This window comes from Plectropomus leopardus, chromosome 13, assembly GCF_026936395.1.
Source record: "Plectropomus leopardus strain MGB_pleo_1.0 chromosome 13, ASM2693639v1, whole genome shotgun sequence".
In the NCBI taxonomy this organism is placed as follows: domain Eukaryota; kingdom Metazoa; phylum Chordata; class Actinopteri; order Perciformes; family Serranidae; genus Plectropomus; species Plectropomus leopardus.
In genome coordinates, this window is record NC_142188.1 from 32,597,217 (window position 1) to 32,610,989 (window position 13,773).

At 39.6% G+C, this 13,773-nt stretch overlaps 1 protein-coding gene across 3 annotated transcripts in view; it reads left to right on the forward strand.

The window, feature by feature from the left end:
• Positions 1–13,773, forward strand: part of rasgrp3 (RAS guanyl releasing protein 3 (calcium and DAG-regulated)) — a 39,402-nt gene extending 25,629 nt beyond the window's left edge. For all 3 annotated transcript variants that reach the window (XM_088086641.1, XM_042502545.2, XM_088086640.1), the window contains exons 7-17: positions 916–1,089; positions 3,327–3,443; positions 5,151–5,429; positions 6,346–6,426; positions 6,951–7,064; positions 7,220–7,335; positions 8,192–8,339; positions 8,698–8,734; positions 9,529–9,678; positions 10,474–10,841; positions 12,254–13,773. In XM_088086641.1, the coding sequence (XP_087942767.1) occupies positions 916–1,089; positions 3,327–3,443; positions 5,151–5,429; positions 6,346–6,426; positions 6,951–7,064; positions 7,220–7,335; positions 8,192–8,339; positions 8,698–8,734; positions 9,529–9,678; positions 10,474–10,841; positions 12,254–12,262 (1,593 nt within the window). In that variant the 3' untranslated portion in view covers positions 12,263–13,773. The remainder of the gene's footprint in view (positions 1–915; positions 1,090–3,326; positions 3,444–5,150; positions 5,430–6,345; positions 6,427–6,950; positions 7,065–7,219; positions 7,336–8,191; positions 8,340–8,697; positions 8,735–9,528; positions 9,679–10,473; positions 10,842–12,253) is intronic.

Consider the following 13,773-nt stretch of genomic DNA (forward strand, 5'->3'; position numbering starts at 1 on the left):
TTTCCCCAAAATTAAGGGGGGAAAGTATCTTGTCCAAGGCTACGTAGAGACGTCGGGGATCAAACTGTCAACCTTCCAATTAGTGGACAATCTGCTCTACTTCCTTAGCCACAGCCGTCAGAGACAATGGCTGAAGGGCGGACTAAGTAGATGAAAAAAACTAAGACTTACATTGTGACATGTTCAATAATTTAAAGCAAGACTATATATAATTTGAAAGAGGATATTCTTCTCCTTAAAACTCAAATTTATAGGAAATATGACACATTCTTGTTCAAGACACTCAGGGATTTTGATGCTACAAACTCTGGTATGTTATGGTAGCTATTGTGTAACCGACATTATAGAGTCAGTTCTCCAACTTCAGCCTTAATGGGTTAAATCTTGTCTTGTCATAGAATGAACATTTTGGAGCCCTTCAAAATACACTCTGAACTGGGTGAACTTTGTGTAAGGCTGATAAGGAATGTTCCTGAAAAGCTCTTGGGAATTGAACACATGTTGTAAACTTGATGTGAAGCTCGCTGGCCTCTGGGTGAACTGCCTTGTTTCCACTTGTGGGGCAGTTCATGGGCAACAATGCCAGCAAGGAGTTCAAAGTATATGTTCAAGGCGTTAATGGAGCTGTGACAAAACCATGAGTTTACATGACAATGACATTTTTCAAGACATGCAAGATTAACAAAAGATCATTCAGTATCTGAATATGTGTGAGCCCTCGATGTTTCTCTATCATCAGGCCTTTCCACTTGTACCTAAGAAATAAAATTTTATGTAAAATTTAACAGGTTTAACAGGTCTGTTGTGTTTTCTGACATTGTTCAGTGAAATAACCCAAGGACTCTGCAGGCTCTAGAAAATAAGATTGAAAATTAACAGCAGGATTTCTAATCTGTAATACCCTTTTGTCTCCAGTTCACTGATTACCAGAGCTATGTGATCCATGGCTGTCTGGTGGATAACCCGACCCTGGAGCGCTCCATTGCCCTGTTCAATGGGGTCTCGCAGTGGGTCCAGCTCATGGTGCTTAGCAAGCTAACATCTCAGACACGTGCAGAGGTGATTACCAAATACATCCATGTGGCTCAGGTAAGACAGGGTAAGGGAGCACTGCAGTCCCTTACAGCGCATTTCCATTTCAAATGTTTTCGACGTTTTTGTCGACAAAACACAGACATTACATGGCCAGCTTTCTCTCCATTCAACACTGATAAGAAATACATATGCAAGGCAGACAACAGAACTGAGAAAGGAAGCTGATTAGACAAGTGTATTCAATATATCACCCACACTCAAGGTATTAGTGTATAAAATGACTATATCGCGAACACTGAGTCTAAATTGACACATAGATTTATAGGCAGGTTCCCTCGCTCTCTCCTATGGCTTTTCGCCTCTCACAGAAGCACGGCCACAGTATCTGTTTAACTGTCTGCTAACGCTAACATCCAACTGTTGACCAGAAGCTTCAAATCCACAGCAAAAAACATCAACACTTCCTGCCAGAGACGAATTAGGTCCTTTAAAATAAAAGCACCATGGCTCCTGCTTTCATTTATTTAATCATATCATACTTTTTAAAATTTCATTATAAAAGTACTTTATTATAACCTTATAACCATTGTTTATTAAATGTTGCAATAACAGTAGTCTATTCAACTTATTATATGACAGTAGCAACTTTATTTAACTATATTTTAACTGCAGTTCATTCAATAATTTTGTATTGTGGTAGTTAACACTAGTTCAAAGAAAATTTAAAAATGTCCAGATATACAGGTATATATTGTGTATCACAATATAGCCTGAAAATATCACAATATTACTTTAAAGCCATATTTTCCAGCCCTAGTCCAGTGCATACGTTTCACATGGTCCAGACTTTCACATCCTGTCCTGAACTCTAAAACAGAACCCTTCTGCCTAAAATGCATGTTGCACAGTATTTCCTGAAACCTAAATTTAACGTAAAATGACATTATCTGACACTGATAATATTAAGGTATTTGTGTTTCATTTGTGTGACATTAAATTTTAGACTTTGGATATGACCAACTCTTTACCTAGACCTGTTGAATCGTGCATACATTGGGATAAATTATGGACATCTGACAAAACTAACTGTTTTGCAGAGGTCTAATAGCCCATGTACAAATATTAGTGATCAAAAGCAAATACAAATAAGCAAATACACAAAAAATAGTTTAACTGTTAAATGTGTTAACCATGTTTTACTGTTAAATTGTTTTTACATTTTAATTTATTTTTACCCCTGTTCCAAATGTGCCTCCCACACTATATGTTTTATTCCCAGTGATCATAATTTAAATATTCATGATGTTATTTCCTAGAGCAAGACAGACATCACTGAGCAATTACTTAGAGTGTTATGTAAGTGGTCATCCAAGGAAGTAAATCATTATAGACAACTCTCACACAATTCTAGTGATAAATGCAGTCAATAACACAACCTTTGATCATCACATTATTAGCATCGTATCTGTTTCAATGAACAGCATTTCACATCTATTTTGTGATTTTATTCCAGGTAACAGTGATGTCTGAACATTAGTGATGTCATGCTGGTGATAAATCTGGGCTTTTTCTTTAAAAAAACAAAACAAAACAACTATTTCTTAAATGAAGCCATGATGTTGATGATAACATCCATTTATAACGTGTACAAGTGAAGATGAAATATCTTTCCTTTAAAAAAGCTGTCTTGTTAATATTCACTGGGGTTTTTTGGATATTGTTTGCATGTCATCTTCAGCTTATGAGAAAGCCAAAGAGCTTCTCCATAACTCCACTGATCCATTATTGAAAGAAATGGATTGGTGTACTAATGACACACTCAGTGATCCTGTAGCCTATGATAGGAGTGACCGTCTGCAGACAGCCTCAAGGTTGGAATCATTTAACGTGTTATGCAAGCATAATGAAAAGGCAAGCCCCTTATACGTGGGAGCGGCCACTTGTGCAGGATTTCTGGGAAGTGATAGTCCACGATTTCACAGAAGATTTGTGGATTCAAAACTTCCAGATGATCTTCTGAACTTTTGAATTATTGTTATACGATGCAATAACACCTCTTGTAGCTCCTGGTGCATCGTGAGGGAGCCAGTTCATATAGCCATAGCATCATGTGACCTAGAAAAGCCAAAAAGTATTGCAATTGCAGGTATACAATATATGGCTTTTTTGAATTGCCTGTAATACCACCTCATGCAAGTGTAAAAACTGTTTAGCGATTAATGATTGTTTTTTGCAAAATGTTTTGCATCGCTGTTTTTTGATTGTTATGGAAACCTGCCTTCTTTCATCAGAAACTTCTGCAGCTGCAGAACTTCAACACTTTAATGGCAGTGGTGGGGGGGCTGAGCCACAGCTCCATTTCTCGACTAAAGGAGACTCACTCTTTTCTGGCTCCAGAGGTTGTGAAGGTAGGTCAATACCAGACTCTGAATGTACTTCTATCTATTGGCCTTTCCACACACACACATTCAGCACATGAAGATACACATAAGCATACCACTGTACACAAGGTTTGTTTATACATGATTATAGGTTATCCAATGATAATTTGTTTCTCAAGCGGCCAGGCTTACATCACTTCCAAACTGACTACAATGCATTTGAGAGTTAGTGACAAAACCTGTTCAACTGCATCATCATTTTATTGAAATGTCCTAACTGACCTAAGCAACAAAGTTTTGCTCTCTGCAACGCGGAACAGCATTTGAGATTAATTTTTGCTGGATGCCCTGATTCTATATATTCCTGGCTGTCAGGGCTGATTTGTTAAATTAAAATGATGAGTTTTCTATACAACTCTATTCTACACAACTCTATTCTTTCCAGTAAATACCGCAATATAAAGCATGCATTTTCTGTCAATAAAGTACACACATGCAAGAACAGAAAGTAATCACTCATCTTTTAAGAGGTTATATCTCTAATCTGATCTTATGTTCACTGCTAATAGGTGGTAATAGGTGTGTAGTTCGTTTACCTGACATGATAGATTGCATCACCTGATACAGGATATTGTTAGATGTGTTTTGTTTTGAACTTTTTCATCTAGGTGGACAGTGTTGTTTTTGTTTTTGTAATTGGTTTAGCATGTCAGTAGCTCAAATAACCAAATTGGATGATGGGGGTATAAAGGCATGCTATCAAGAACCAACAACCTTTACAGCTGATTGGTTTATATAGTCAGCCACATGTTCTGGATTGTAACAGAAAAAGTCAAAATGCCTGTAGTTGCATTTCTTCAAATGGCCACTAGAGGCTGGCTCCTGGCCAAAGTCCATAATAAAGTGAGTGTAAAAATCCTCAAACTTCTCTAAAATTACAAAACAGTACAGTTTTTCAACAAAAAGTTAACACCGAGGTCAATGGTCTCCATGGCTAAATCTGCCTCTTTATGTTTAACTAACTATCAGTTTTGACACTTTTATCTCTTTCTATCAAAGTGATATGTAGACTATGGACTTGGACACATGCTGTGCTCATTGCACTCTCAAATCCATTGTTGTCCATGTTAACACGCAGAAGGTGTGCTCAAAAGTGCTGCGCCCTCAGATAGACAAAATTCAACTTTATGAACAACCAATCACAACCAGCAGATATCTTTCTTTTCTTCTATAAATGTCAGTCAGTAGTTAATATGAAAGAGAAGTTAATCATCTAGGGCTACCCAGAGTTTTAAATCTGTCACACAGACAATATTTAAACACGCACTTCAAAACAACGCCAGGAAAAGAACAGTTTTGAACTTAGAATTTCTGAAAGTAGACTATCATACCATCACCAGAAGCAGATTGTGGTTGCTCAGCAACATCAGATGCAACCTAACCTCTCACCCTAAATGTTGGCATAGAGTAGGTGCACTAGTAGCAGAAAGTGGTGGACCTCCTGTTTTTCAGCCAGTAAAAGACACGTGTCCTAGCCCTAACCCTTGAAGTAAATACCTCCATAGTGAAGGCAGCTGTTGTTGATTTGCTGGAGTAGTCCAGGAGGCTGTGGTTTAAGAAAACTCTCAAACCACTTCTGTCCTCCAGGAGATACAAATGCACCCAGAGTTTATCAGTCAAGGCATATAATATGAATTGCCACACCACTTAATTTGTGACTTAATCTCACCACAGATCTGGAGTGAGATGACCGAACTGGTCTCTTCCAACAACAACTACTCCTGCTACCGAAAGGCTTTCAACGAATGCCAGGGCTTTAAAATTCCCATCCTGGGCGTGCATCTGAAGGACCTGATTGCAGTGCATGTAGTCTTCCCTGACTGGGTTCATGACAGCAACAAGGTGAACCTGGTGAAGATGCATCAGCTCTACCTGACCTTCAATGAGTTGGTGTCATTGCAGAGCGCAGTGGCCCAAGTGGAGCCCAACATGGACCTCATCTACCTGTTAACGGTGAGGGATCACTACTTCCCAGATAGGGTCTTTAAGACAAAAGATTTAGGGACAGATTGGCCTAAAATGAGTGTTGCTGGCCAAGTAGTGCACACCTACAATAGATTTGCCCTTTTTTTAACAGAAGTTTACAAAACAGATAAAGGACAACTCTTTCCAACACAATTTGCCTTTTTCAATTCATCATCAGTAAATCCAGCCAATGAGACAGCATGTTTTTACTAAAAATATATTTAGCTCAAGAAGGCCTCAATAAACATTGCACATTGTTTCTTCCAAAATACTGGTGAGAAACACTGGATTCGAAGCTGCTCAGAGCTTTGTGGATTGCACTTGTTTAACCCTGTGGAACTAAGATCAACATCAGTTTTCTTGAGCTACATTCAGACTTTGACATGCTATTTAACCCTTTAATACCCATGTAAATTGATTTGATTTCAACTTGAAATAAAATGTCCCACAAATTGCAAGAAATTGGTGAAATGTTATGTGAAAATTACCAAAAAATAGTTTTTAAAAAACAGGGGAAATGTCCCAGAAACTATTTATAATTATATATATGTATAATTATAATAACTTTATATTTAAAATAATCTTACAGAAAAAAATATAATATTTTATTGCAGAACTTTTTAAGGTCTTTTGTTTTTTATTTGATTTGGGTTTTTTTTTCATATTTTCAAGTAATTTTATTGTACTTTTTTTTCTTTTGCTAATTTTTGGGTCATGTCTTGTGAAGTTGCTTCTTGCCCTCTTCCCATGTTTTTGAAAGAAATCAAACCAAATTACCCAGGTTTCAAAGGGTCAATTGGAGGAGGAGCACAAAATTCCTATAACAGAGAAAAAAACACTTGAATATTGATATGTTCATTGTTTTTTTTAAATCTAAATATATTTAAAACATTTGTATTTACAGCTTTCTTTAGACCTTTATTACACTGAAGATGAGATTTATGAGCTGTCATTGCTGAGGGAACCGCGAAACCCCAAATCATTGGTAAGTCTCAGCCGAAATGGTATTTTGTGTGTGTTTTCTCCAAGCTGAGTGTGCGCAGTTTCAACAAACTTGACACTGCAACATTAGAGACTAGAGGCCTAGACTAGGACTATAACAGTATACCAGGGTATTTAGAAATCCAGAGGGTATCTTTTTCAATACTGTCATAAAAACAAGTGCCCCTCTTTCTTTTAAATTCATGGTATATAGTGCACAGAATGCACCACCAGAGCTCAGTATCTGGTCTCTACAGGTAGAAGAGGCAGCTCAAAGACACAGTAACACCTAGTGGTGGAGAGAGAAGTTACAGGACTGTGAATAACTGGCAGCCAGCAGGCAGAGAGAGACAAACAGAGGAAAAACAGCATGTTTATTTGGACAAAACCAGAGGTGGTGATCGTTGGAACAGTGGACTGGAGGATTTGAGGGGGGGGGCTTTAAATTACTTTTTGCTCCTGTTGAACTTTTGGGACAATTAAAAGTCTGCACTCAAGACTGTACATGTACTTTATCTTTCTTCAAAGCCTACCTCTCCAACAACTCCCAACAAGGCCCTGGCCCCACTGGACTGGGCCTCTGGTGTCACCACTAAACCAGACCCATCTGTGGTCAATAAACACATCAGGAAGGTGGTGGATGTGAGTCGACAACAACAACTCTTTTTAAATTATTCCTACAGACTGCAAGCAGTTACTGGCTGGGCAGATGTAGAGGTGTATGTGTGTGTGTGTGTGTGTGTGTGTGTGTGTGTGTGTGTGTGTGTGTGTGTAATTTTGTTCTTGTTATCTCGAAGTCTGTGTTCAGGAATTATGACCATGACCGTGATGGCTACATCTCTCAAGAGGATTTTGAGAGCATCGCTGCAAATTTCCCCTTCCTGGACTCCTTCTGCGTTTTGGACAAAGACCAGTGAGTGTTGATGTTCAAGTAACTAAAGGAACAGTGTGTAGGATTTAGTGCCATCTAGAGGTGATTCTGCAGATTGCAACCAACAGAATCCCCCTCCCTTTCCTAGTGTGTCAGAGAACCTACGCTGGGCTTCACTTCAATATAAGTATGTGAAAGGCCCACTCCAGAGCCATTGTTTGGTTTGTCTGCTGTGGGCTATTGTAGAAAAGTGGCGGTGCAACATGGCAGACTCTGTGGAAGGGGACCTGCTTCCTATGTAGATGTAAATAGCTCATTCTAAACAATTAAAAACACAATGATTCTCAGTTTTAGGCACTTATACACGAATGAAAACAGAATTATGAACATTGTATTCTATTTCTGCCAAAAGATCACCCTAAATCCTACACACTGGACCTTGGACTACAGTTAATATTTCTAAGTGGTTGCTTGTGGGTGCATATTCTCCCTCCTCATTAGAAACAATTTTTAAAAGACAGAATTTTAAAAGAATTATGCTGAAAAAAAGACAAAAAAAACATATGCCCTAACTTCCCACAGTTAAGATTATCTTGTAGCTACCTAGCTTAACTGAGCATTGAAGTTTAGGGGTTTTTGGCCTAATGTTAGATGTGGAACAGTACTTAGATGTGGCCAAATTTTGAGAACAACTATGATAAGGAAGTTATTTGTAGGAAAATAAAGTAAAAGCTTTATTATAGCACCATAACTTTGGTTTCATAGGGATAACAGATAACAGATTCGGTAGGCTACATTTTGTCAGACCTTGTTGGACTGAAACACCAGTAAATGACTTCTTTTCTTTTCCACTCATCCTCCTTTCTTTCCTCCCCCTTTCCATTTCTCTTTCTCTCAGAGATGGATTGATCAGTAAGGATGAGATGATTGCGTATTTCCTGCGGGCTAACCCTCTGCTCCAGTGTAAAATGGGTCCAGGGTTCATCCACAACTTCCAGGAGATGACGTACCTGAAGCCCACCTTCTGTGAACACTGCGCCGGATTTGTGTGTATCTACAATTCTATTTCTGCAGTTTTTATATCTACTTTTTTTTCCTCTGAGCAATGAAAATTTGCAAACATTTCTATTAACTGACTGGTCTGGCTTAATGCATGACACAAATCAGTCAGTATTACCCACTGCCTCGCACCCGTTAAGCTCTTATTTTCTTTGTTATCAGCAGCTGTGCCTGGCTTAGGTCATGTTCTCACACATGCAACAGACACACACACTGTTACAGAAAATGTTGCAATGGCTTATATGTTGTTTATGGCATTAGGAACATGCCTCTATGCCCTTATTTTCTAATGTTATTTTTTCTATTTCCTAAACCCACATCCCCCCTCTTCCCCTGGATCTGCAGCTCTGGGGAATCATCAAACAGGGCTACAAGTGCAAAGGTATTGCTTCATTGCATTCTGTAAAGACTACTAAAGTCTATAAACTGAATAAATGTGAAACATTTACTTTAATGACTGCAATGTAAACTGTCACAGGTTATGGTTGTCATCCCTCAAAGACAAGTAAAATAAGGCCCATCTTGTTATTTATATCCAGTATGGGTCATGGGTCCATGCTTACTGGTCCCCAAGTGACTCATTAACATGTCAAGTTTGTAAATAAAGCACAATTTATTTTGAGGTGCAGTGAATTTCTAGCACAGAGCTTTTATTTTGAAATGCCATTTCTGCATAATCCTGTAATAGTTTTATTTCTTTGTGTTCTTAGCCAGCATGCTCTTTACATTTTATGAAACAAAATTAAATAAGTGGTTTATTGAATGTGTGGACTTGAACTAATGAAGGAGAAATAGGGACGCCATGGCTGAACCAGTTGGGAACCACTGCTCTAGATGACTGCAGTTGCCTGTGGCATCAGAAACTGCTGTTGCCTGGTGCGTGTCAAACTGCTGTGAAAGGTGCCTCTTTGCACCAATGTCTGACCCTGTGTTCCACATACAAAGCCGTGGATATTTGATGAGTTGGGATGTGAAAGCAGGCTTAACACTTTCAAGGGTCATGCCACATCAGTCACAATTACACATATTAATTTAACAACTGCTGTGACGCATCAGATTTTCATAAATGCTGAACATCTGGCAGTCAAGAACAAAAATGAGATTATCTGCCTCTGTTGAATCTTAGAACACACTGCCCTTAATATATACACTAATGTAAGTGTATTTCCTCCACAGACTGTGGCGTTAACTGTCATAAACAATGCCGGGAGCTGCTGGTTCTGGCTTGTCGAAAGCTGATCCGCTCCAGCTCTCTGGGCAACGTTTCTCCAGCCAGACTGACCCACAGCTCTCTGCCCAGCAGCCCGGCACTGCCCACATGTACAGGTCAGTCTCAACTACACCAAACTTTACCAAACAATGTGACACAAGACAGGTTTCCATTAACCCTCAAATTGCGCAAATTGAAACTGTTAATATAAAATACGCCTTATACGTCTAAATACATCAATTTCGAAAACTCCCATTTATTGCAAAAAAAGTTTTTATACTCTCATGAGGTGGTATGTCAAAAAAGCCATATTTTTTGGCTTTTCTAGGTCACATGATGCTACTGCTAGGAGCTTGACAGCAGGAACTGGCGCTACAAGAGAAGTTATTGCATCAGATAACTCTTCAAAAGTTGAGCAGATCCTCCAGGAGTTTTAAATCCATAATTCCTCTGTGAAATCATGGACTATCACCTCCAGAAATCCCCTACACGTGGTCACTCCCACGTATGAGGAACTTGTCCTTCCATTATGGCCCACATAACACGCCTACGTGGCCTTGGATAGGAAATAATGATGGCTAGAGTGGTGGCTGCAATAGAAATAAGCCTGCTTAAACATACATCACCATGCTTCTTGGAATGTTATTGCCAGAGGAGAAGTTGCATAAGAGCATTTAATGGAAAAGCTGTCATCACACACTTGTGTTTTCTCGACATTTCAAAAATATCGTTTAGGTTTTGCACAAATCTTTCATGGAAATCCAGCTACAAAGAATTGGGAAAATAGATGAATACATTACTTTTGATGTATTCATCACAAATTGTAGTTGCAACAGTTTTATGAGATTTTTGAAATTTTTTACACATCAGACATTGAGTTGTTCCCTAATTTTCTGGCCTCTCTCCTTCAGATGAAGATGAGGTGTTTGAGTTCCCAGCCGTCACATCAGCGGGTCCAGCTCTGGACACTCAGTCCATCACCCTGATGACTGGCTCAGCCCAGAGGATCTCTGTGCGCCTGCAGAGGGCCACCACCAGCCAGGCCACCCAGACCGACCCCCTGTGGCCCGAACACAGCTGGGGAGCCACAGACAGCGGCTCCCACACCTTCCCCAAAATGAAATACAGGACTCACAGAAAAGCTTCTAAAAATAAAGGTTTTGCCCGCTGGGAGAACCAGAAGGACCAGCCAGTGTCTTCTCGGTGCGGCATGGAGTCTCAGGAGAAGTCAGGCACTTCAGGAGAGCTTGTACAGAATGGGATTACACACAGAGGGAAGGTAAGCGTAAAACAAACTTCAAACTTCCTGTCTGTCTGACAATGGGAGATCACTCAGTTGTCCAAATTTCTGCTGTCTATGCTGAGCAGTTTAATCCAAGTTTAGGAGCAAGAAATGACTTGATATCCAGTCTTTCTAAGCAAACAAGCAATTTTATAATTTGGGACTGATCATTCGCCTTTATAGGCACATACAGCTCATTTGACATCAGCATAGCAATTTGGCCAATAAACAAGTACAAAGAGAGAAGAGCTGAGTACCAAGAACAGAGCCCTGAGGTACTCCAGTTAGTTAAGATTGTAACCACACAAGAACAAGTCCAGAGAAACTAAATTTATTTTCTAATCAGTCAAGCAGTATACAATGATCATTACTGTAAAAAGCAGCAAAGCATCTATAATACTATGGATTCAGATTTATCAAAACTTGTGAGTCTAAGTGGAGCTTTGGTTGAGTGGCAGACCCTTAGGTGCTAAACCGATATTTAGGGGGCGCCCAGTTGCTCCAATTTGTCCAAACTCATCAAATACGTCCTCTACATCAGTGCTTTCGGCGTATGAGCGTGACGCTAAAGGCCACCTTCTGCATCCAATTGGAACGTGGCCGAATGAGGAAGATGAAAATGTGCTTGGACAAAACCAGTGGCGTCGTTATTATACACTGGCAGACAGCTGGAAAGCACCAGACACGTCCACATGCAACGTGTACGTGCGGCATCACCTGAGAATGCAGCTGTATGGAACTGATAGTGTGCACATGAAATGCTGAAGGACAGTGTCAGGTAGTAACACTGAAGGTAACCGCATAATATAAGGAGCACGTGTGCACTTATAGGGCAGGTGGCTGGGGAGGTTGACTGGTCCCACAAACCACTGACTTTTTGCAAGAGTCCAGAGTTCACTTCCAGTGTGGATGTGTGGGTTTTTTTCTAAACCTTACTATGTGCCTCTTCAGCTTAAACCTGACCATCCATGACAGTTTGTGTTGGTTGCCATTGGCTTCTGTGTGAGACCATGCTGTGTTATCCCCCCATGTGCATTTGTTGGCATCACAGTAACGGCAGAGCAAAAACAGCTGACACATAAAGATACCTAAAACATCCTAAGTAGACACGGAAGGTCACTGACACAGCGGCACCATGTGATGATTTGGGATGAGAACATGTTGGTAGTTCATCTGATAGAGCAGGCACCCCATGTACAGAGGCTGCTGTCCTCACCACAGCGGCTGCAAGTTTGACTCTGACCTGCAACCCTTCTCTGCATGTCATCCCCTCTCTCTCCCCCTTTTACACTTCAGCTGTCCTATGTATAATAAAGGCAATAAAAAATAAATGAATAAAAAGAGGTGTTGAGTAAAATTGCCATAATTCCAGATACAAATGTTTAAATATCTCTGCTCTTCCTCTCCAGGACAGCTGACTTGGTCATTTTGGCGATGTCCAGTCCCGGGCGTCCAGAAAGTCCCTAGTGGCTGGGACCAGAAAGCTCTTTTCTCTGGGAGATGTGCTGGGCTGCCTCAGGTCCCCCTTCAGTGACCTGGAGTTATCATGTCCTCTCTAGACTTCAGCACAGGCAGAGCTGCATGTGGACGCCATGTAGCTGCATTGAAGGACATAATGAGTGGTCTCTAGGACAGGTCACAAAGATGGAGAGCAGTTCTGTGGATGGAGTAATGGACCAGTCTAAGACCTACTGTGAATGACACCTCCATCCTGTGCACCGTAATAGGCTGGTGATCAGTGTAGATTACCAGGAAGTACTGTAACTTAGGTTTGAGTTTGATCGAATATGTACATAGCATCAGCATTTGAGAAACTGAGCTAGATTTAAATTCCAACTTAGTGACAGTTTGATAATGTAAAAGCCTGATCTGGAGAAAGCATCAGGCAAGTTCTATGTCACTTCCAGAGTTGGAATGATCAGAAAGAGCGAGATGTATATGCGAATGTGTAGATATTTGAATGGCGAGTTGCAAAAAAGGGAAACTGAAAGTGAATGTTAAGGGCATTCAACCCTCCCGACATAAAGAGTGTTGAAGATGAATAGTACTGAAAAACAGTGGATTGTTAAATTATGGTTTGTTATTTTTTTTTTTAGCGTTGACTGTTTATGTTTTTATTTATTCCTACATTATCAGCACCTGACAACCACAGTGTGGTTAACCCTCCCACTGGTTATACTGTAGGTCCAGTGTTTAGGATTTAGAAGAATCAAGCTGTGTGCTCACATGACTGAATCTTTTCCTGAGTGCCAAGCGTGTAGGAGAACTGGAATGTTAAGTTTGTCTGTTCTGGGCCACTGTAGAAACAACATGGTTGACTCCTTAGAAGAGGACCCACTCTGTATGTAGATATAAACGTCTCTTTCTGAGATTACTGAGAAAACACAACAGTCATTATAAATTAATAAAATAATAAATAACTAATAAAATAATAATATGAATATTACATACCATTTCTGCCAATACATGCCCCTAAATCCAACACACTGGACCTTTAAGGCTCAAAATTGAGCCATTCATGACTTTCACGGTAGATAAATGCTGAAAAAAACATTTTTTCAGCATGATATTTAATGACTTTCTGGCCTGACCCTGGATCAGAGAAAATGAATCATTTTTTAAATATATTTCACAAAAGCACTGTACATCATAAGATATGTAAGATTTTGAATGCTCGTAAAAACAAATCAAAGAAATTAAGGGAAATACGATGCACATTGCTTTATTATTTCAATTTTGTGTGTGTATTTACTGTATCATAATTAAATTATCACAAACATAACTACATGGACCTTTAACAGTTGCACCATGAAACTGTTTTAACAGTCATGTCAGCAATGATAAGCTCTGTCCCACCTCCATCTGACAGTTGATTGCTTTTCATTTTGGCACAGATGTTTCAATCTAAATAAAAGAAAAAAAAACAGCA